This window comes from Delphinapterus leucas, chromosome 3, assembly GCF_059928025.1.
Source record: "Delphinapterus leucas isolate spDelLeu-1000000601 "Yukka" chromosome 3, BTC_Dleu_Yukka2, whole genome shotgun sequence".
Taxonomy (NCBI): Eukaryota; Metazoa; Chordata; class Mammalia; order Artiodactyla; family Monodontidae; genus Delphinapterus; species Delphinapterus leucas.
This window is the reverse complement of record NC_143131.1, coordinates 84893877-84918641: the sequence shown is the minus strand read 5'-3', so window position 1 is coordinate 84918641 and position 24765 is coordinate 84893877. Positions and strand designations below refer to the sequence as shown.

Below are 24765 nucleotides of genomic sequence, written 5' to 3'. Positions count from 1 at the left end.
TGGTGCTATCTTTCAGAAGATACTTGGGAGCAAATTTTTCTGATCTTATTATTAGGAATTCTAAATGTTTAACTGGCTCATGATTCATGTAACTAGTCAAGTTTTACTTAATGAGCTGCTCGAAAGTTTAGAGCCAAATTCTCCCCATGAACAAGATAAAAATGGGAAAATTTATACAAGAATAATTGTTATCTTTGTTTTCCCTTTTTCTTTACCACCTCCTTATAATTTATCATTTTGATCTAGGTTTTTTTTTTTTTTTTGCATCCATGAGCCACTGTAAAACTGTTTAGGAACAAAATTAGGCATACATAACTTTAAAGATAGAGCTGATGATCTAATAGAGCTGATGATCTAATACAGTACCACAAAAGATGGCTTTAGTGTAAGTCAACTAATTTCCTCAACGTAAGAAAAGTTGAACATCAAAGTCAGCCTATAACATAACACATTCTGATGCTGAAATACAAACATATAAGATATAGTGAACAGGCACACATACACCAGAATAGTGCTGTTGTGATTCTACATTTACATGTTTACCACTAACGTGGTGAAAGGGGCATAAAGGAGTGGTCAGAGGGAGGAAAAGTGTGTTCTTCATTTGAGAAGGAAAAAAAAAATCTTTCAATTAGATCAATTTGGTGTAAATTATGAGGGAAAAACATCTAGGTTAAGTTAGGTATTTTAAATAACTTAGCTGGAAGACAATTTAATTTTTTTGCAAAGTACTCTATATTGCTTTCGTGATTAGTCAGTTAAATCTATAACATGCCACTACTAAGATACCTGAATTGCAAGCAGGCATTTTGAAGAAAGGGTTCTAGAGTCTGATTATTATAAAAAGAAAAGTTATCAGGTTCTTACTAAATTGCATTGATTATGAAAAAGGTGTTTTAAAAGTAATTTGTAGTCACTGTTAAGAGATGAATATTCCTACGAATACATGGGTATTTGGAGTAAAATTATTCTTTAAAAAGAAAACCATTAGTAGTAACCTACACTGATGGATTAATTTGCGTATATAATTTGAGACACAGGTTTCCTCTTAGCTATGATCACCTTTTATTAAAGTATTTACCTTCTGATTGATATACAGGCAAAACACCTCTTTGAATTTTAAAAGAAAGCCTGGTTTTACACATGTATGTAAACTCTTAGGCTGGTTTTTAATTTATATCAGCTACATAATAAAATACCATCTTAATTTTAATACATTTCTTTTGGTTGAAGACATTGAATAGGTTTCACTATATCTGTGGTTTGTGTAATTATTACAAAAGTTGTATACAAACCCTGCAAATATGCAAAAATTGCAAAATACACTCTGACAGCTAATGCTCTGAAAACACTTTATTACACAAATTACATTCAGATTCTGAAAATAGTGATCTAACAGTGTAACCATCTAAAAATAAGACATCCCCGAAACACACCAACTGAGGAAGAAAATTTAAAAAAAGAATTTAAATAGAGACTTTTTTTTCTTTCCCTCATTGCAATATAATGTTAGTGATTTTAAAAAAATAGAAGGAGATTTAGCAGCTTTGTTGTCATGTAGCACAAAGTTTCTCTTTACTGCCACAGGCTGAGAATGCTGAACAGGAAAGGCACCAAAGAAAGACACTGGCAATGGAGGTGCTATTGGGAAAATACTGTGTTCAAGCAGAGAATGGGGTTATTTACGACCTACAGAAAAGTCTCAAAAATGCAGATGAGCAAACCTTCCATCATTAAATTACTAGTGTGATGGAAGAAGAGAACTGTTTATTCTACGTTCATATAAAGACAATGGCACTGTTATGAACTTTTAGGAAACTCCTCAACTAGAACCAGAAACCAACTAAATCAAAACGAAGTAAATAAAATGTGTACAGTCCCACACAGACTAGTACAGTTTACAATTAAATACACAAAACGCTAAACGTGCTAAAGGGAAAGGAATCTGGCATTCTTGGCAAATTTCATCAACCTAAATCAAAGCCCCGTTTTCAGGAGGAAGGTGCGGGTATAGGCAGAGGTGCTGAATACTCCTCTTCTGACTCACTTCCGTCATCATCTTTCTCCTGGTCACTTCCCTCCGTGCTAAGGCGGTCAAAGCCTTTTCGGCTATAGCCTTTCCGGCTTGCGAAGAAGTTTCCGAGGTTTAAGCCTCCACTTCCCTTTCCTGCGGAAATCGAACAATGACAGAGGATTGAGGTAACATTTGCACAAATGATTCTCAGTTTCCTTGTAAATTCTTATGGAGATGGGAAAGGGTAGATATTAGCGGGGGGGGGAAAAAAGTGACATAGAGAGATACTTATCCTACAGAGTCAGAAAGATACGATTCCACAGATTCATTAAAATAAATAAGGAAAAAACCCAAAGCTCCCCAGGATTATGTGTTTCTGCAGGATTATTTCAGATTCACTTTTCTTTCACCTCCTGCCTGTTCCAGGCTCTCTGGAATGGGCATCCCCTTGAGCAGCTCTTCATTTCAATGACTTTACAAAAAGGTCATCTTCACCAAGACATGCGCTGACACGCTGACAGAAGTGATAGAAAATATAGTGAAGACAGATGAAGCCAGATACAAAGGCAGGGGAAGAGAATTCGATAATACAGAAGAGCAAGCTGGGAAAATGAAGCTGGAGAACCTGCACCAGAGCCACACACTTCGGTCGGTTCATGGTTTGCATTCTGGGGATGCAGTACTGCACACAAGGAGTTTAATTTCCAGAGAGAAAATAAAAAATATCTCCCTGCGTTTTAAAAGACATGCACTTGTTGACTTTGTATCACACGTGAAGGATTCTAAAAGGTCACAGGCATACCTCTAAGTCTTCCCAGAACTCTTCCCGAACTTCCCTCAAGTTTATGTTCAGAATCTGCTAGAAAAAGATGGCATATTTCAAAATGAGTCCCAGACACCTTCCTCAATCCATGGGCTCAACTTTCAACACAAAATAAGGAATTAATTCATGAATGATTAATAACAAGGCCTGGCTCTTGTCTGTATGTATTCTTAGAATTCTAAGGGAAAATAAAGGCAATATATTATTGTGATGTATACAAAGGCCGGAGCTGGGTTTGACTCCTGCCTGTGTCTCTTACAGGGTGTGCAATCTCAATAAATTACTTCTCTGAGCCTCAGTTTTCTCTTCTGAGAAAAGAGAGATCAATGACAATCTCTACCTTTCTGTAAGGTTTAGATGGGATACTGCATGTGACATGCTTAGAACAGTGCCTGGTACACACACAGTAAATGCTCAGTAAATATTAGTTACCTTTATTAGGACAAAATTCAGTTACCAGTAATGTGTAAAAAATTGGAAGCTTATTACAGTTTTAGGAATATTGGTCTGAGGTTTTTGTCTTTCTATTAAGAACAGTACATGTCCTGCTTGAGAAAGCTTTGGATCCATGTACACCATTACCTTTTAATGTAAGACGGAAGGCAAAAAACCTGAAACCCTGAGTACTTTCAGCCATACAAGGTGACCCCAATTCCAAAATTTGGGCTCTCCAAATTCCAGCCCATCTCCATGAAGAATTGACTTTCTTTCCTTAGTTGGAGGCAGAACTTCTTATGGACTTATTTCTCTGTGTGCTGCGTACCTCCCTGCACTCTTTGCCCTGCTTCCAACACTCCCTTAAGGGCTATGGTCAGGGAAAGAAGGCTCAAAGTCTCTAACCAGGAGAGGCGGCAGCATCGTGGAGAAAGCTCACAGGCAGAGGACAGAGCAAAGGCAGGAGTTGGTGGGGAGAGAAATAGGCAAGAAGGGAAGAAAAATCTGATGAGACCGTTAGAAAGCCAACAAATTAGACTGTAATTTCCATAAGGATGAGGGACAGTCCCTAGTCAGTTTTGCATCCCCTGTGCCTAGGACAGTGTCTGATGTGGAGCTGACATGCTGTAAGGGTGTGCTGAATAAGTGGAAGGCCTTTCATGAGGGTTATTAAAATCCCTCAGAGACTGGATAAGATCTATCAGGAACAAATGTTGAAAAAAGGTGAGAGGCTGATCTGCTTTTAGAATTAAATGTATTAGACTGAACCGTATAAAACTGTAGTTTTCTAAATAAAACATGATTGAACAATGGCAGTTTCATATGGTTCGACCTGGGTCCCTGTCTTCCCAACACACGCCTGTAAACTCAGTATCCCGGTAACAGTGCCACCCACGCGTGCTCACAGCAAACAGGAGACACCAAACCTTCTCGACTCCCCAGCCACTCCTCCTCCAGTGTGGGTTGATTACCAACATTCCTGCTACCTGCCCCCAGGCCCCATGTGTTCCTGATACTCTGTGTATTTATCACTGCACTTACCACCCTCTCTTAATACCTTTATGTGTCATTTCTTTTTTATGTGTCATCTATTCTCTGAGCTCCATTTATTTATTCAGTCATTTTCCCAATGACTAATTATCAAACCCCTAGTGCCAGGAACAGTTATTTGTGCTGGGGATATATCAGTAAACAAGTAAACATACAAGATTCTTGCTCTTTTGAAGTTTCCATCTAACTCCATGAAGATAATGACTACATTTACTTATCTTTGCCTCTGCTTAACACAGTTCCATACCCATAACAAGGGCTCCACAGCAGTCCCGTTTGGGAAGAGTTAGCTGTATTTTTGCAGAGCTTTATTGATTGCAGATGAAAAGCCAAAGAAACTCCTAGAAAAATTCCCTTTCACAAATTATTAAATTAAATCCTCTGGTTTTGTTTCTGTGTCAGGGCTTTGCCATGGGCACTGAATCCCTGCCATGGTTGCCTTGGCCTGAAATACGATCAGATGCGCTGTTTCTTGATCAAATGCTTCCTTCCACCCTGGTCCATGGACGCCTTCCCAAGCATAGCTGTAACCTCCTGCCTTAGGACCTGGGGACCCAGCTAAGGGATTGTTCCTGACAGGTGAGGATCACAGGTCGGATTATTTGTTTATTTATGTGGATACCTTGAAAGGGTCCTATAATATGATAATGATTTGATAAAATACTGACACCAGTATTGGACCCTCCCTTGTTTGGTTAGGGAAGGCTGATGGCCTAAATTATGACTATTTAAAAACTATCAAATGGTTTCTTACAGAAATAGTTGGTTTCCTGAGAGAGCTGAGGTTTAAGACAAGTATCTTTTATGACTTCTTATGACATTTATTACTTTATTACCAATGATTATTCCTAATAATTATTGGTGGTATTAATTGAGCACTTACTAAGTGCCAGGTACTGTGATAAATGCTTTATGTACATTATTTCATTTAATCGTTACACAACCTTGTGAGTATTTTATCCCCACTTTATAGATGAAGTGGCTTAGAGAGATTAAGTAACTTGCCCAAGGTCATGTAGCTAGGAGCTAGAGCCAGGACTAGGGAAAAATACTACTTCTAAAAAACTGACCCAGGCATTTTGAGGACTGGGCCTGTTTCTAACAGAAGGGATCTCCTCCTTCCTGACCCTTCAGCTAATTTATACTGACTCTACTTATCTACGCAGTTTTATATGGAGACATGAAATGGGTTTAAGCCAACGCTAAAAGGCAATAATAAAGGTTATATTTTAATCTAACTATCCAAATTTTGAAGCTCCAGATATATTTTCCACTGTGATACTAACTATAGACAATATTTGGAACATAGACAATGTTGAAAAAGGTAGAGAACACAAGAAAAAAAACAACAACACTGAAAAACATCACAACCAAACTTTGAGGATAATCAGGCCAAACATTCTTTCCAAGGTCAGGTTCCAAGTTCAAGGGGCTCATTTTACTTGCCTCCAAAGGCCCTTGATTTTTTCCACCGAATAAATAAGGCAATGGCCAGCAGGACAACCACCGGAATAACCAGAAGGGTTATAATGAGAATCACGGGCACTCCCGAGCCTGGCTCTTTGATCAGTTTCTGTTTCTCCTGCATCTTCTGCAATTCTGAGGAGGCGGGTTTGTTCTCCATTTTGGTTTCAACAACTGCCTCGGATTCTTCAGGGAAAGAAGAGTTTACAATATTCAACTAACTCAAAGACTCCAAAACCCTCCCACCCGCCCCTACCCAGTCAAATTAACAGCTGCTCATGAAGAACTTGTTGAGCTCAATGCATGTGGGGTTCATATTTCAATATCCGCATCTACCGAGCTGGCAATTGTGACTAGCAAATTCCCAGTGACTGATTTTTCACCTTTAAATTGGGTTTCTTTGGTTCTGCTCTTTGTTCCCTCTTTAACTATAATTCCACAAAAGATATATCCTACTTTTGCATTTTTTCAAAGTTAAAATGGACAGGCAGCATGGTGTAGGGGACAGAACTGGCATGCACGGTGGAGTCAGGTGAATCTGGGCTCAAATCCCAGTTCTCTTACATAGTCAGCGTGTGTAACTTTGGGCAAGTTACTTAAGTGATCTGGGCCTTGGAAACCTCCTCCGTATAACTGTAATGATGATAACAACCTCCTTCATGAAATTATTGAGGATAAATGTTTATCATAAAAAAGGTGCTTAGTAAGTATTTGTTTCCTTGTGTCTTCAGTTTATGAACCTCTTTCATGTTCAATGAATTATTAGTACCTCACATGCATAGTTGCACATATTAATTCTAGAATTAAGAAATGGAAAAAGGAACTGTGTCCTTTCCAGGTTCTTTTCTACCATTCCCAGCAAGTTGTAAGTGCACACAGATGCACTGTATGTCCATTTGTTGTTGATGAAAATAACTTACACAACTATTCTGTGATACTGGCAGATACTGGGTAGATATCAGGCCTAAAGTACTGCTTGGGAAATTGATACAATAAAACCATATAAGCAGCTACAGGAATCTTAATAACTACTGACTTGAAAATGAGGTTGAACCTTGAGGCATTCTTGCCCCCAAGAAGCACATATATGTGTTTGTACAAGAACCCTGTGTGTGAAGGCTGGAAGTCACAACCATTTGTGTTTGCCAAAAGGCTCACAAGGTTTCTGAACTTCAGCTTCTTGGTGTGCCCTCTGCCCTATGATACAGAGTGCATCATATGGCCTCATGGAAATTTTGACAAAATGGCAGGGATAAGTGGTTTAACATGATCAGGAAAATCTTTGGTTAATATTTAATATGTATGGACACAGCTTAGTAGCTTGCTGGACACTTCTCCAAGGAAGCATTTCTTAAATTGCTTAAGGCATTGTAAACACAATTTATGATACACACAATTGGGAGGTCCCAGGTTTTTGCCTCAATGTTCTGAGCCAGCCTCCTTCCCAGTCTCAGTTAAATCTATCAAGCACGTACTCTGTTTCAGGAATTGTTCTCATTTAATCATCACACCAAGCCTATGAGTGGGCACTATTATTACCACCATTTTACAGATGGCCTCACGGTCTTCATTTCCTTCCCTGTACTGTGATTAAGGGGAGACCATTATTTCCCTTCCTTTATCCACTGAAGTGGGTCTTGAAACTTCAGTGGGAAAGAAGGAAGGGGATTGGTTCATAGATCTAAATGGTTCAAATTTAATCTTTCTAAGTCTCAGTTTCCAAGAGGAATATGAATGTGATTCTTACTCTTCCTGACCACTAGCTGTTTTGTCTTTTTCTTCACTGTTGTAGAAAAGGTATACAAATTGTTCTATATTTAAGCCTGTTCTATATTTAAGCAAAAAATAACAATAAAGAGATGACAGGATTAAAAAATATAGGCCAAAGATATAGATTGGTAGTCAAGAACTTGTTGCCTTGGAAGAAGGGTTTATTTCTATTTGAAAGTGACTATAATCAGAGTAATTACATAGCACTTCCTACCTGTCATTCAGTGGTTTACCTACACCTAAGACATTGGCTGTACCAGTTCATATCTAGTTTCATCGATAAGGCAGAGCTAGGATCGGGCTCCAATAAAAGGAAAGAAGAACTATGAAGTAGGTGACAGACTAACAGAATCATTTTACCATTCACAGTAAGTGTGCTGAGAATGAGGTAATGAACTTGCTAAGATACGCACACTGCACCGCACTTTAGAAATTCTTGATTTCCACATCCCTTCTGTAGGCTGAGTGCCATCTACTAAAAATAGTTGAACTTTCTAACTTTTGGAACCAGCTGAAGTATGTTTAGATTTTAAAAGATGCTCTACATTTTAAAGAAAGAGGATAAAAAATTTTAATTTCCCAATATAAAAGAAAAAATTGCTGCTCTTCTTAGAAGCCGTTATAAGTGGAGTAAAAAGCCTAAAAAATCATTATCACTTAAGAGACTAAGAATTCCATTCAAAGCGTAAAGAACAATCTAAATTCTGTCACTTTTACTCTTTATCCTAAATTCTTTAATTAAAACCCCCAGTAATTTAGAGCATCCCTGATGAAGATGGAATGGAGAAGCTCTAAGATTAGCCAGGACCTGGGGCTTCTGGAAGGTGGGGGTACCCCATGTGACATTGTGACATTCTCCTATATAAGAGGCCAGATGTATTCAATCTGCAACAAAATATATCTTCAAACAAGCTTTCTTGGAATCTCTAGAGATACTTGGAAATAAAAAGAATTTTGAAAGCTGATGTATAGGAAGTTTTTTCCTTCTTCTTTAAAGCAATGCATTTAGAAAGGGAGGCTAGGTGCACTCCTGTGTGAGCTCACACACACAAGAACGTGCATGTCTCTCCCCCCTTGACAGAAGGGGAGAAGCCCAGAGACCACCTGGAGTAACCAGGACAGGAAAGGACAGACATTCTTAATGCAGCAACATAGCAATTATGACCCAGTCCATCACAGATGGAACTGAAGGCTGAAGGTTGTAGACGGCATACTGGCAAGTAGCATGTTAGAAGACATGAAAAGTACATATAGCACCAATGAGATTACAGGCATACTTTGGAACTATTGCGGGTTCAGTTCTGGACCAACTCAATAAAGCAAATATTGCAATTAAGCGAGTCACATAAATGTTTTTGTTTGCCAGTGCATATAAAAGTTATCTTTACACTATACTGTAGTCTATTAAGGGTGCAACAGCATTGTCTTAAAAAAACAATGTATATACTTTAAAAAATAGTTTCTTGCTAAAAATGCTAACCATTATCTGAGCCTTCAGCGAGTTCATAGTGGTAACATCAAAGATGGTGATCACAGATCACCATAACAAATAATATTGAAAAAGTCTGAAATATTTCAGGAATTTCCAAAATGTGACACAGAGACATGAAGTGAGCAAATGCTGCTGGAAAACGGCGCCGACAGACTTGCTCAATGCAGGGCTGCCATAAAACTTCCATTTGTAAAAAACACAAAGTGCGTATCTACAAACTGCAATAAAACGAGTATTCCTGTACTCATTTTTTGGTTTGTTTGTTAAATGCAATGTGCTTCCCCTACAATGTGTTGCTCTCCATAAGGTCTAAGATGCTAACTGCTAAAAACAGAGAATTTATTTTTATTTTCTTAAGTCTGATTTGCCATCATCATCTTGTACAGTGGGGGTGGGGAAGGGGTGAAGGGCTATGCTTTTGGTGGGATATTGGCATATCTATCTTATCCCTTGTAACTTTATTCGAAAGTTTCAATCCCTTTCCTAAGTTTCTATCATCACAAATTCTCTTATCCCTGAAACTCCCTGAGAACACAACACTGGTTCTGAAACTCTATTACTGATCGGTTGTGTAACCTTTCACAGTGGGGATGAGTGTCATCAAAGGTTACTCGAATTTCAAAATTTACAATTACCATGTATCTACAGGGCTGTTAAATCTGGGATGGTGTTTCTCCCTCTCTTTGTAAGAGGTGGTTTAAATTAAGCTTCCAGATTTTGATAAAAGACAAACTCTTGGAGATCCAGAATGATTTATATTCCTTTTTGTAATAAGAAAATAATCTTTTATAAAAAAGTTTAATGAGAGTCATACGGATTCAAAGAGGACTAGAACAAGTTCATTTGGGTTTGGGTATTCCTAACTATTAAAATGGAACTGTCATGACAAGGCATTTCAATTAAATTGACTATTTGAGCTGCTGAAAGGTTTCTCCACCAAACAGACTCAGTGGTGTGCAGGAGAGAGGATGTGGCCAGTGGGTGAGATCAGTGTGGCTGGGCTGTTCACAGCAGGTCAACCAGTATAGTCTCAGAGTTTTGGTGGGATCTATTTAAATAGAAACGGTCTGAGGCCACTTCGAAATCCCAGAGATTTCAGAGTAAACTGCAACCATCCGCAACCTGTAGTTCCTGGAAGAATTTATGGTGAATGAATTGGTGGTATTCATCTCTCCTCAGCAGTACAGTAACAGTGGTTAAGAGCATAGCTTTGGTGCCAGACTGGTTTAAATTCTGGCTCTGCCATTTAATATCTTAGTAGTAATTCTGACCCTCAATTTTCTCACATATGTAAAATGGGGATAATAGCAATTAACATATGGCTGGTGTAAGGATTAACCTTAATTCTCTGTATAGTCCATTTTTGTGCTCCATAAATGACAGCTCTTATTAATAACGGTATCTTTTCCAACGTCTTTATTCCAGGGCGAATAGAACTTATTGATAAGCTCTTTACATAACAATAACAGAAAAATAGCAGATCAGGAACTTCTTCAATATGTGTAGTATGAATGTCACTCAGTAGTGTCACCTGGGTAGAATTTCTACAAATGCCAAACAGTTGCTATTTATTTATTGTATAATATTATCTTACCCCTTTCAACCTTGAGCCGGCTATATTTTCTTATCTGCCTATATAAAATCCCTAAATTGCCTCTTGGTTCTGGCTTCTTTTCCTCTCTTTTCCACCTGCTTTCATGAAAAAGGAAAACAAGTAAGCCTAGGCTTAAGTCTTAATATCTGGGAGAATCATTTGTAAAGCAACTAAGAATTGAATCACTTTGCTACTTAAACATTAGGAACACCTCTAGTGAGTTCTTAACTACACGACAATGTCAAATCCCTGAAAATAGTAGAAAATGTATCAATATAAACTGATCCTAAGAAAGGGAGAAAATAATTTGACTGGGATTCCAAATGAACCCAGTAGTTTTGCCAGTAGCTAAATTCCATCCCCCCATGTCTTACAATACATACCAATGATATAGTACTTATTTCTATATATGAATATGCATGTATGTATATATACACACACACACAGAGTCCTTACAGGCTATAAGTCTCTTGAAGTCAGGCAGTTCCATTGCTATAGTGCCTTACACATAGATGGCCCTCAGTAAATGTTGGGGGCTGAATGGTACTAAGATTGGAGCTTAGGGAGCAGCTAATCTTTTTAGGCCCCTATATTATTAACTCTCCAAAGATATTTTTCACTCTAAAGATTAGAGCCCATTAAGGAAGGCCTTTCCCAGCATGCTGGATGTTATTTTTCTACTTGCCTGAGGTTAAAACTTCCAAAAGTGCTGACTGACTTTTTTTCCTCTCTGAATGCCTCTGACCCACTTGTTGTAGATTTCTTACGTCCCCAATCACTTTTCATCACTTGAAATCAGTGAGTTTGAGCTCATTATTACTATTCCATTTTATCAGAAAAAGCAGTGGCAGCATGTAGGTTTAAAGCCTCAAGTACACAGTAGAAGTTATCGATAATTTACCAGATTATATTATATTTTTAGCCTGATAATATTTAAGTGCAATCAAAAGCCATAAAAGAATTCAACACAAATAGCCTTGGGTTTCATAGTCACAAGAGGAATCTGACCAACCTTTGATCTCCTGGACCTCAATGCCAGCCTTTTTAACTGATCGATGTTCCATTTCTGTAACACAGTACAGCAAGGAGAGAGAAAATCAGAATCCCCAAAAAGAATGTTTGAAAACTTAATTTTGATATTAATTGTTCTCAGTAGATAATATTTCTTTAATTCATCAAATACATTAGTATATTAGAAAAGAGTTTGATACAAGTCACTAATGAGGTGCCAGGTCCATGAATCCTAGACAAAATCCTCCTAGGGAAGGCTGAAATAATATTTCCAAGGTCTTTGTATCTAAAATGAGATTTTCCATGTGGAGTTTACAATTCTGTATTATGTCTGAAGTATCAAGTAGTTCTGTTTTCATGTGGACATCTTAGACTGACTACTAGTTCTGCCATGTTTATCAGTCTTCTAGTTGACAGATTGATTTGACTAGTTAAATACTACAACATAAATACACAAGACACTTGTTTAGTCTTCTATGGCAGTCCTATTGTTCCCAAGGTACTGTTTTTCCCAGATTTATTATTTGGTTGCATTCTGGACTGCGCAGAAGGCTTTTTCTCTTTCATAGCTGAATGCTATATTGTAGTGCTTCTCAATCAGGGGATATTTCAAAACAACTTGGGAAGTCTTTCCAAAATACCCATATTATAACTCTTCTTCTTTCTATAGATCTTGAATGGGGTCTGGCCATGTGTGCTTTGAAAACCGTCTCCAGGTGACTTGGATATGCATCTCTGTTTAGTACCAACAGCTAGGGTGGAATAATGAGCCTTAGACGGGAATCTTAATGAGTTCAAGTATCATATTCCTATCTGTAAAATGAAGATACTAGTTAGATTTCTGAAGTTTTTTCCATCTTGAAAGGTATTTATCCATCTTTTATTCTGAAAAGCCTGGGTTCAGTCATGCAATTGGGAATTATCCATCTCTCTTTGCTTTCCTGTCTGCCTACACCTTCTGGTTCTTCTTTGAGGAGGCAGGTGGTAGGAGAGGCACACTTGCAGGGGAATGTGCAGCTACTGCTGGAGGGGAATAGTCCATGGGCACCTCTGGACACTCAGCCCTAACTGGGTCCTTATTACAAAACAGCAAAAATTACTCAAAGGACAATTCTGAAGACAACAGTTACCAAATTAACTTGGGCTCCAAGACCTGTACAGTATATGATTAAAGTTTTTGGACTCATGATTTTACTTTTCTTTGTTATACCTTGTATTTTTTCCTTGTTGTAATTTGCATTTTTCCTTATTATAAGTAGTATTTCTTATCTTCATCAAGTCCACAAGTCTTTATTATTTCTCTATTTAAAACTGCTGTTGTAGGTCCTGATTCCTCAAATTTATTATCCACAATTCTTTTCCTTAACCTCATCTTCTCCTACTGTTTGGACCCTGCCATATTTTAAAAGCATCTCTGGACATTGAGGATTGTGGCTTACTAAGCATCTGGTACTGTTCAATTTAGAAAACTTAAGTTTTTAGTATGGTATCGGTGGCTATGTTAGTATACTTTTTAAGAATTAGAAATAGTGCTCAAACTGCAATTAGAGGTCTCCAAACTATCTGGCCTGATCCTGATAGGGAAACTCTTCTGTCCCCAGACACACTTTTGGAGTTACATGAAAACATAGTTCAGTATTTTGAACAAGCTGAAGTCTAAAGGGAAAATGCAGAGGGCTTCCTGTTTGGGATGATATGTGTCTGACTCAGATGCTGGTCTTCCAAGATGCTCAGCAGCTACTGAGAGCTGAAGAGCCACGTGGGAAGGGATGCCTCAGTCAGGCCCTCTGCTTTGCCACAGTCATCTCCTCCTTCTGGAACTAAGTTGGAATTAACATTGGCTTTCAATGTAACAGACATTACTTCAGGCATCAAGAATTTCCTGTGGAATATCTGTGGAAATAAGGGGATAACTGCCAGCAGAAAAAAAAAAAAAGTTTCTTTCCGCTTTTAAAAAAGTTAATCCCTGAAATGACTACCAACAGGTCTTTTAGCAACTGCCAGTCATACCTTGATTCCCTACTCTACTCCTAGCAATAAAAAGAGACGGACATGCAAATTTTTTGACATGTTTTTAAGCAATAAAACTGAGGGAAAATGTGGACAACAATGCTGTAAAAGTCATACTTTCATTTGAGGTGAACTTCCACACGGTATTGGTGTGAGCGTCTCCAACATACACGGTCCCGTCTTCGGACGCAGTGATGTCATGAGGCATGTCAAAGTGCTGCCAAAACAAGAAGCACATAGTGCGGTGGTGAGCCTGTACTTGAGTTCTTCACGAAAAGGCAGACAAACACAGTACAGCGCACAAGAAAACCATAAGCATGTTACTCAAACCAGAGAAACAATGATTCCCATCAAAGCAACTCTAGGCCAGAAAGAGTCATCCCTTCACGCACTGGGCACTGCCTCTGCCAGACATAATTCTGTGTGCTGGGAAACACTGAGGCAGCCTCATCACTGACTTTCAAGTCTTTTAAGAAGTGAACAGGGCTTCCCTGGTGGCGCAGTGTTTGAGAGTCCGCCTGCTGATGCAGGGGACGCGGGTTCGTGCCCCGGTCCGGGAAGATCCCACATGCCGCAGAGCGGCTGGGCCCCGTGAGCCATGGCCGCTGAGCCTGCGCGTCCGGAGCCTGTGCTCCGCAACGGGAGAGGCCACAGCAGTGGCAGGCCCGCGTACCGCAAAAAAGAAGTGAACATTTACAAGCAGATTATTTTTTTACATTCTTGATTAGTTGGTGTTCATTATTTACCTAATTATTTATATTTATAAATAATAATAATATTTTTTGCCTTCATATTTCTTCTACCTTTAGTCATTGTCAAATTTGCCTGTTTTAATTTGTACAACTAAAAAGGACCAGGTCTTAATTCTTGTTATTATTCTCATCAAGCTATCATAAGCTTCCTTAAAAAGTACTTTTATATTACTGATAAGAGGAATCATTTCAAAGATTCAGGACATTCAGATTATTTCTGAAATGCATACTAGGCGATAAGCAGTAAGGTCGGGTTTTCTACTCTGAAGCCCAGTGTTGACAATATTTTTGGTCAGCAAAGGAAACAAACTGAGTGTGCCCTTCAGTATTTCCTGGTTTTTGTACTTACTTCAGATACACTGGTGTTTTAATATGTCTTTCTTGATGACACATTTCCATATCAAATCATGCCATCTCAATCATGAGGACACAGGGGAGCCCTTTATGTGAATTTATCGGGGTCACCGAGTTAGTTTCTTGAAGAGCAGCCTTAAAATGTGCTGCTTCCATTTCCATCTGTCTACTGAAGATTTCAAGGGTGCCACATCTTGGCTAGTTGGCAGGATGTGGATGATTTTTTTCATCTTTGAGGCCAGAAGGCCTGCTTGAGTGTACCATTCTCAAAAGTATGATCAGTGAGTATGAATAGGAACATTATCCTGACTTATGGGCTTACCAGATAGCATCTATCCGCTTTGGTTTGCTGAGTACAAAGGGTGCTAATGAGGCAAACTGCTCTTCTTAGCCCGCTGTAGGAGGGGCAGAATACATGCTCTGGAGAAACTACTGTGCTTTGAAAATCAGCAACAATTTGTCACATTGAAAAGAAAAATGAGACAGCCATGCTGAGGAGGCTCATTCCTTCAAACTATCAAATGAGCTTGACAAATGTGCAGGAGAAGGACAGAGAGCCAGAAATCAAAACACTGCCTTGCTGAAATCTCCCAAGCCAGTTGTTAAATATTCATCTTTATTTTGGGTTCAGCTAATAGGTGGCAACAGAATTGCATATCACAGGGAGTTCTTCCTCTATGCCAAAATATGTTTTAAGAAACTGCTTTGCAAAAGATGTGGTTGTAAAGTACTTCATATTTTCTGATGGGAAAAATATTATAATAGGTGGAGAAACAAAGGTGAGGGGGTAATGTTTGAACTATTCATTGGTAAGGACTTTGCTTTAAATTAATCACAATATGTCATCAGTTCAAGGCTAGAATAACAATCAACCTCTATCTGTGGTTCTCAAACTGATCCAGGGAGACAGGGGTTCAGCTGAAAATATTTTGGGGCCACAGGAGCGGCTCAGGGGCAAGCTTAGTGATGGGACTTTGGGACCTCTATTCCTACTGCAATCACAGGCACTCAACTATAATCTTTTAAATGAATTATTCTACTGCTCTGTGTCATCTGAAACAAAATTATGCTGTAAGATTTAGTGTTAGGTTTTAAGACTTCAGAGTTGGACAGATTTAAAGATCTACTCTAGGCTTTGAAACCTTCTCTTGAGGTACTTCTCCCTAACAAAATAAAAGTGATCAGAGAAAAGAATGATAGCAACTTCCTGGGCATCTGGTGACATAGCCCAGGGCAATTTGCCCTCAAAATCTTATATTCTGGCTTAAAAATTCATAAGGAATTTGTGTTCTCCATATCCTATGTTTGCATTAACACAAAATAATGTTTAAACTTACTTCATATTAAGCAAAATCATTCTCTAAGAAGTTGTACCAAGTTATGTTATGGTTTAATATATCCCGTGGCCTCAATATTAAACACATTTTCGAGTCAAAAAGACCTGAGTTTAAGATCCAGGTGTGCTACTTACTGTGTAGCTTTGGATATGTAATTTCACTTGTGTGAACCTTAGGCTCAAACACTGTCAAATACTGTGATTTTAATCTCCATTGTTAAGGTTGGAGAAATAACACGAATCTGGGGTTACCATTCCCTTCTTTCTATCTTTCTTATTTATTTTATTTTTTTTTTGGTATGGAGTAGTGGGGATTATTCCTTTCCTTTTCCACGTGAGCATCCGTGCAGAAGAAAGAAGACAAAAAAACGCCTGCCTGAAGGGTGTATGAAAGCCGATGACACGGACCATAGTCTTTGCTATGATTATGGAAGCAAGAATGTGGGGGGCAATTATGTATCTTTTGCCCTCAGAACTTTTTGACACCATTTGATAGAATCATCTTCTTTATTGTCCTACTGTCTCAGCTTCCCTGCATAGAGATAAAGATGGAGATCATACATTCAGACATAAACATTCCTAAAGAATGTAATAGAAGAGGGAGAACTGAAGTATATGAGGAGATAAGTAGTGGGCAGGCACAAACAGCGGTATAGACACATTATGTAAAATTTGACTTTTGACTTGCAGGAAAAATCACTTCTTACATAGGAGTCAATACACCATATTATTCCCTTCACCCAAACTTAAGCTTTGTGATGATAATCTAATTAAGTGAAAATTCTGAGAGATTCATAAACCGGTTTCAGTTTACTGAGTCAACACAGAACACATTTCTATGTTTTGGTGTAATATCAAGTCTTGTTTATTGAAAGGAAAAGCAAATTTCATCTTGGAGTTAGACTCTCTTTTCAAGTTTGCTGCATTGACCCATATATTGTGACTTATTCATTGCTGAATGTCTGATGAATACTGATGTTTAGGCACAAGGCTGTCTGAAATTTTCATTCAGGGCTGCTCTCATTTTTACGAGAGTACGACTCATTTAGAATCTAGCCTCTAGCTTAGCACTTAGTGTTGGTTTCTAGATGCATATTTGAATTAAAAGTTAATATCCTGATTGACATAGTTCATTATTATTAAAAGAACAATCAAGCAAACACTGTTAATGCAAAGTGAAGACCTGAAAGGAAGTGAAGTATCTCACTTTCTTTATCAATAGATATGAAGAAGCTCAAAGCAGCGAAATAATGAAGATCAGATAATCAGTCAGGATCTGAAACACTACTGAGGTAAAATACCTATTATCAATGTAATGAATTTCTTTCTGAAGGGCTATTATGATTGGATATTTGATTGCTTATTGCTTTACAGGTGAAATACTTCTACGAAAAGTCCTGTTTGTTATGTATCAATAGAAACTCCAAAAAAAAAAAAAAAAAGAAATTTGTACAGGAATATTTACTTCAGATTCAGTTTGGTTCAACTTGGATCCTGTAAGTTTTGTTAAACTTCAACTGAGGGAAAGGCTGTGTCCTGTTCTGTTCACTATCGTATCCTTAGTATCTAGCATAATGCCTGACACAGAGTAGGTACTTAATTAATAGCTCTAGAATGAATTTTAATAAATCCCAGACTGGCTGTCAGTGTTCTAACATTGGCATTGTAAAGTGTTTTTTTTTAAGCTAGCAAATTTGGTGTCTTAGAGAATACTATAGGAATTTGAGTATGGAAATATGGTTTATCCAGTGGCTTACGACAGCTGCATTTTGATCCATCAAAGCTGATAAATCTTTACAAATTTTGAAAAATAACTCTTATTTGCAGCATTTTAGCTAAAATCTATGTACCACAAGCACATTCAGGCAGTGTATATGAGCATTCTGATCATTTTGGCAATCATTTTGCAAAGAAAGCAAACTGAGGAGACAGAGGGCCATGGGCACACCGCACCGCAGTCACTGTGTTTGTAAAAAGCACTGTTAGAACAAACAGTGGTATACCATTGTGAGGTCAAAACTAGACTTTAGTCTTTTACCTAAACCAAATCTCTAGAACTTGAATACATTCTAAGAAGTGCTATTTTCAAGTCTTGTTGCTCAGTGTAGTCATAGCATTAAAAAAAGCAAACATGATTTCTGTTGAATCTAAGAGAACTATAAAATTATAGTTTAACATATTGTGGTATCTTCTTTACTTGGATGAAACCAGGAAAAGACTTACATTTTAGATAATCTAACTACAGTGAATTTAAACCTGCTCTTGTGTGCAAATCAACTAAGAACCTTAGAATTACATACAGTGTTAATTTGCATCTGAAGAAATTCATTGAAGAATAGATAAGGACATCTATTCTAAATAAAACATAGTATACAGCACTCCCATCAACCTCGCTAAGAAAGTAATCACATGTCCTTTTAAGTTTTTAAAAACTTATTCAAGTATAAATTGAATTCCAAGATTCATATTTTAGTTTTATTCTCATGAAAACTGATACATAGTTAATGTATGTGAATACCTTGCGCACTGGCTTGAAGACGTCTATAATTTCCCCATTGGAAAAGTTCATCACAAATCCTTGTACAGGTTCTTGGTCCTCAAAGTAAGGCTTCCCATTCACCGCAAAGAGCAAACCTGTGACAACATATCCAGTCAACCTTCCTTTAAAATATGGATAAGATGGGCTTTTCAATACATGTGTGTACATCACACAAAGAAGAAATGTAGGGTCAACCTGGTTCCTCCAATTGGCAACAAAAGTAGAAAACAAAATACTTAGCAGATGTCTCTTTCTGAGTAATAAGATAAGGGGCAAACAGCTTAGGAGACTAACTTCCTTGTAATTGAAAAACGAGGAACTGCAAAGCTTGTTCCACTTAGGAAGCCAGTGGAAATCAGGAATACATAGATATGGAGGAGATGACATAGGTAGAGGAATAGATATATAGACATCACAGGTATTCTAAATAGGGATGGGAAGAGCCAGGTTATTTAAGGCAATCATTTTGGGGTATCAGATCTTTTAAAAAATATGTAATATCTACTATAGCTACAAGTAGAATCAGAGAAAAATATGCAAAGAAAGTGAAGTTACACTGTAGATAGAAGAATGGTCTGATTTTAAACAACTAACACTTGAAAATGTGAGATGCATATTTCAGATTATCAAAGACATTTTTTCCTAATTAAAAAAATTAGACCATCTTTTTAATATTAATTCCATGAATACTCTTTGAAGTAAAATTATATTTCTTAGTATAGTAGTGTTTATCCAAAATAATGGAAACTGTGATGTTTTGGTTAAATAAATACTTCAGATGATTGAATATTATGTTTTAAAGAATTAAAACACTAAAATATACACAATACTAAACAAGCGTTGAAGGGTTTTTCATCTTTGTTTAAGGATTTCAGGATAGGGGTCTTTAGCACATCATATTAAGAAAAAACTCAACACTATCAACATCATTTACTATTGTGTAACGTTGTAGAGAGAATTCCAATTATAATACACTTTGTCTTTTGCTGAGATTCTCTTTTTAACCAGATTTCCTCTCATCTTTTCTCCTGATGTTTTTCTCCTCATATTTGACTGGTTTTTTTTTTTCATTATGAACTGGATCACCCTCTTTGTTAAGTAAATGGTCTTGCCAAATTTATTCTTTAAATATGAGGTAAAAACCAACATGAGAATTTATCTTTCATTGACATTATTGAGTCCTTTATTACTTTCTTTTATTACTTATTCCTTAGTGAAGCCAAACTTGTTCCTATTTCAGTCACTTGAGTCCCTTTATTCCATGTCCTAAATACATTGGGGGCTGCCTCAGAAGATAGTAGCCATACACAACTTTAATAGCATAAGAAATATAAATATTATAGTGATAACCATGTGGTTAATGCAACTTTAATATAGGTATAGATATATTTACTAAATATATTGCAAAAATTGTATATAAATTCTAGAAATATATTTTCAGTTGCTCAGTATTCATGATATAAAGAAATCTTTTGCTAACTTATTTTTTAATATGAATTAAATGCACCTTATTTTGTAAGTTTGGATTATTTTTCTGAGTTTCTTTAAGTCAAGAAATCTATTTTGAAAATGAGAAAAAAAATCCAGATTTCATTGATCATTTCTCCTGACATTTACACATAAGCCTCACTTACGCCACCTATTTATCTTAAAAAAATTGGCTGACACTCTTTAAAAAAATGTGAAGCAGAAGTATTTTGAATACTGGTTTTATCAGCATATACCATCTGTTGATGATGTGTGAAGACATAATATTAATCATTTAATAACTAAAGCAAATGACCATAATTAAGGAAAAATAAAAATCAACGTTTGGGAACCATTTTTTAATCCATCACAAACAGTTGCTAAATCTTTTGAGTTCTTCATTATTACCATATAAAGAACAGTGGCGCTTGAGTTGAAAATGATTTACAATGCACTAACAGTTTTAAAAATTTTAAGATCTGATATATAAGTCATCTTCAATCCCTTAATAAAAAAATTACAATAAGAGCATATTAAGATAAGACAAACACTTTTTAAGAATAGAGTGTAGTATGAAAAAACACAAAAAATAAAGATGAAATACCTGGTATATATGAAATAGCAAATACATTTCTTCCAAATGAAGCATGCTTAATCTCTCGCACAAATTCTTTGGTGTCAGTTTTAAAACACTGGATCCGACCGTTTTCCCTGTCTGCCACACATAATTGGCCCAAATGAGGCACTAGGGCCAAACTGTGAGGAACACTGAACTGGCCTGGTTTAGGATTGCTCTCAGTAGACTCTACAGAACAAAGAAAAACCTCAGATTTACAATTTGTAAAATCACCCAAAGTCTGACTCTAAAGTTTTATAATTTTCAAAATTCATGATAGTAAACCACTAAGTATCTGGAACCAGGGGAAAAAGAAGTTAAAGCACTTAATATCTCTTACCCACAAACACATTACAGATTTTCTCCCTATTTGGACAAACTTTAAAGTTTTTGGGTAGAAGCATTCTTTTTCCTCTTATAAGACTCGTGTGTGTGCGTGTGTGTGTGTGTGTGTGTGTGTGTGTGTGAGAACAGCCAACTGGATGCATAAGGAGGCCCTGTCTTCCTCACTCCAGGGGACAATTACATCCTAAAGAATGTGAGGGGTGGCCAATCTCTTGTTCCTAATGATGTTGGCCAATAATTATAATGAGAGATCAAGAGTCTTACTGAGTACCTTCTCCCCACTGTGTGATGAACTTTCCACTTGGTGAAAACTGCACGATCCGACTGTTGCAGTAACCATCTGATACATAGATGGTTCCTGTGTCTGGATCCACAGCCACATCAGTAGGTTGACAGAAGTGATTCTGGTCACTGCCTGGTTGCATGCTCTTTCCCAGGATTAACAGAGGGGCTTCTTCATTGTTTGCATTCAGTTTGAACACCTTTTAAAAAAAGAACAAAAGCCTTACCCACTTTGCATGGTTATAATTGACACACACCCACCTGACTAAGGCAATCAGAGTGTAAGCTTTCAGAGACTTATTTAAAAGCAGGTACTTTTCAGAACTGGATGGGACTCTAGAAATCATCTGGTCTGATTCCTTCATATGAAAAATGAGGCTTATAGAGATTAAGTGACCTGCCCAAGGTCATCCAGGTCATTAGTGGTGAATGGAGACTAGTATGGATGTCCTGTTCCACCCATCCCCACACTTCCTTTTTGTCTTTCCTTAGCTAATAGTAGAACGCTCTCCAGACAATACAAGAGCAATAAATGTTTACTGAGATGATGTTTGAAGACTAGCTATGCCTTCTGAGCTCTAGTTTCTTTTCCTACTTCTTTCCCATCTACTCATTAAACAGGTATTAAACATGAGCTTATCTTTTAAGGGAAAGACATTATGATATATACCCTAATGGAAATATAACTTCCTCTAAAAAGAACAAAGATTTGCTGTTTTACATATAAACGTATATACTAGAGACTTTGGCTCAATTTATAGAAGATTAAGGTAGCTTAAGAAAAATACATAAAACACATAAAGTGATTAAAAAAAAGAACTAAGACCTGGGGACAGAGGAAAGAAAAGCAGATATGGAAAGCTAAGGAGGTTGGGAGAGCCCAAACAGTTGGTAGAGTGAAGCTTCACATCTGGCCCTAAGATTCCTGCCAGCCACACAGAGAAGGGTGACTTGATCATTTACATGTAAGTTTTTCCTAGCACTGAGTTCTAAAAGCACCATTTCAGACATGGCTGTTCCATTCTTTTGCTATAAACTTTCTGGGTCACAAAGAAAGACCCAGGGGGTGGTGGTGGTCGAATGAACTGGGAGATTGGGATTGACATATATACACTAATATGTATAAAACAGATAACTAATAAGAAACTGCTGTGTAAAAAAATAAATAAAATAAAATAAAAAAAGACCCAGACAACTCCAGAGCATTTTGAAAGCATAACTTCATTAACTTCTATTTGAATCACTGCCAAATGGAAGATTACCTGATGAAGAGCCACATCTGTGACCCAATAATTTCCATCTTTATCTATACTTAAGCCATGTGGCAAGTAAAACCTGCAAAATAAAGATAATTGTCTTAATTATATAATTACTCCCAAAGCATACATGAGAGGACATTTTTCTGCTAATTAATTTGTAAAGGCAATATAAATTTAAAAACTGATAAATGTATACCTGTATTACTAAAGAAAAGACGAAAATGAATTGTTAAATGAAAATACCCATTTTAATAGAGACCTCCTTGTGAAAAATCTTAAGTGGTATTTAACCATCTAAAAATCTATACACGAAGCCTACGTATCAATTACAAATATTATAAAGTATGGTATATTAAATAACACAAATAACATCAATTTGAAAACAAGTTCTAAGATCATAAAGAAATGTGTATAAAACAAATTGTCTAGAGAATTATAAATGGATTTATATGGTTTGAATATGCTGCTTAAATATGCTGCAAGGTAATATAATGCTGTACTAATATAAAATATTAAATATATGACTGAAAAGCTTTAAGAGTACCTACTAAAGACAGTAAAACCCAAAGAAAACAACTTCCAGCAGACATGGGCTGTGATCATCTGAGCAAAGAGAAGTGGTGTGCTGGATAATCATTAGAGAAGGTTAATCTGTTTAACAAATCAATTGGAACGACCTGGATAAGAGAACTGCAATGTGGACAGAGACTCACAGGCTTAAGGAACTTGGACAGCGTTAAAAACACATGGACAATGTCTTAATGTGATTGTGGTCAAACCTGACAATCCACAAGCTACGTTTGTCAGCTTCTAGCCTTTGCAAGGTGTTGTAATCATAGATTTTTTTTTTCATGAGCCAAGAATGTAACACCCTGATCTTGACTAATAAACTGAACTAGATCTCTCTTTTGGTGACTGAATGTGAGAGTTATGATTTGCTTTCAACATAGAAACCCCACTGTTGGCCAAGCTGATTTAGCAGCAGTTGCTCTGCCTTCCTCTTTAATTCCTTTCTGGAATGAGATGCTTCTGATTAATGGGTAGAGCACTGAAGAGACAGGTTCAGACACAATGAGTGGTGGGGCTGGTATATTAGAAGTTGGCCCCTGACTCACCATCTTAGAACCCTATAAAAAGCTAATTATTACCATCTCCATAAGCAGCTGCATTCAAAGTGGATGGCTCCCCGCCTTTCAAAGAAGCTGGCTTTCCCTGTGCCTAAGCAGATGGAGTAGGGTATAGCTCCTAATGCTGCCAGGTTATAGCTGTTGTGGACACTCTGTTAAGCAGGTGTCCCTTTCTTTCAATGACCATGAATATCAGCCAACATTTTTTGGCTGCCAAATGCCATCTAGGAATAAGACCAAATAATGAGCAGCTTTCAAAGTCAAATTACCTATGCATGCTATGGAAAGCTGAAAGTGACATTTGTTTAGTCTTCACTTTGAGATGGGAAGAGAGAAGGCTTTTTTCTTAATGGTGATTGGTTGGTGAATTTGGTTATGTAACTTTTCTGCTCAAGAATTTTTTTTTTTTATCCTTCAGATCTAGCTGAGTAGCAAGTCACTTCATTAGCATGTGTATCAATTCTCTCTGAAGCTTGACTACCTACTAGAATCACCTGGGGAGCTTTCAAACTACTATTTTGATACCTGGGCCGGCTCCCAGACTAAATCTCAATCTAATTTTTGGAAGCGTCCCAGGTGATTCTAATATTCAGTCAGGGTTTAGAACCACCTCTTTAGAAAATGAAAGATAGTCAAGTAATTTAACTCACAGATTTTTTCCACTGGACTGGAGTACTGCGGCATTATTTGGATCTATGACAAGAATAGTGTCTTCTTCAATTGGCCCGAGACCTCTTTGCTGGTAAATAAACTTACTGTCAAAAGAGCTAAAAAAAAAAAAAAAAAAGCATTAGAATGGAAAATAAACCAATCAGAAACATCAGTGAACTTGAGAAAGGCAGACCATTCACTTGAGATTTTAAATAGAGAATCAAGAGAAGGGCTCAGATGTGCCTGACTTCACTCTTTGCCTTTCACACTTCAGATATACCATTAGCCTGAAGAACTAGTGAATGGTCAGTGGAGCAGCAGCATGGGCAGTGCCTGGAGATGCAAGGTTTCAGACGTACCAAATATGAATCGGC

General features: G+C 37.3%; 1 protein-coding gene across 15 annotated transcripts in view; it reads right to left on the bottom strand.

The window, feature by feature from the left end:
- Positions 1-1338: 1338 nt before the first annotated feature.
- Positions 1339-24765, bottom strand: part of PAM (peptidylglycine alpha-amidating monooxygenase) — a 280621-nt gene continuing 257194 nt past the window's right edge. For 8 of the 15 annotated variants that reach the window (XM_089908396.1, XM_089908397.1, XM_089908399.1 and 5 more), the window contains 10 exons: positions 24391-24507; positions 22617-22689; positions 21344-21554; positions 20716-20916; positions 18624-18739; positions 13781-13880; positions 11655-11708; positions 5769-5972; positions 2817-2870; positions 1339-2167 (listed from right to left, as the gene is read on the bottom strand). In XM_089908396.1, the coding sequence (XP_089764522.1) occupies positions 1992-2167; positions 2817-2870; positions 5769-5972; positions 11655-11708; positions 13781-13880; positions 18624-18739; positions 20716-20916; positions 21344-21554; positions 22617-22689; positions 24391-24507 (1306 nt within the window). In that variant the 3' untranslated portion in view covers positions 1339-1991. Of the gene's footprint in view, positions 2168-2816; positions 2874-5768; positions 5973-6044; positions 10741-11654; positions 11709-13780; positions 13881-18623; positions 18740-20715; positions 20917-21343; positions 21555-22616; positions 22690-24390; positions 24508-24765 lie in introns of those variants that run through there. The other 7 variants (XM_022592065.3, XM_030759658.2, XM_022592075.3 and 4 more) reach the window with 4 other exon arrangements.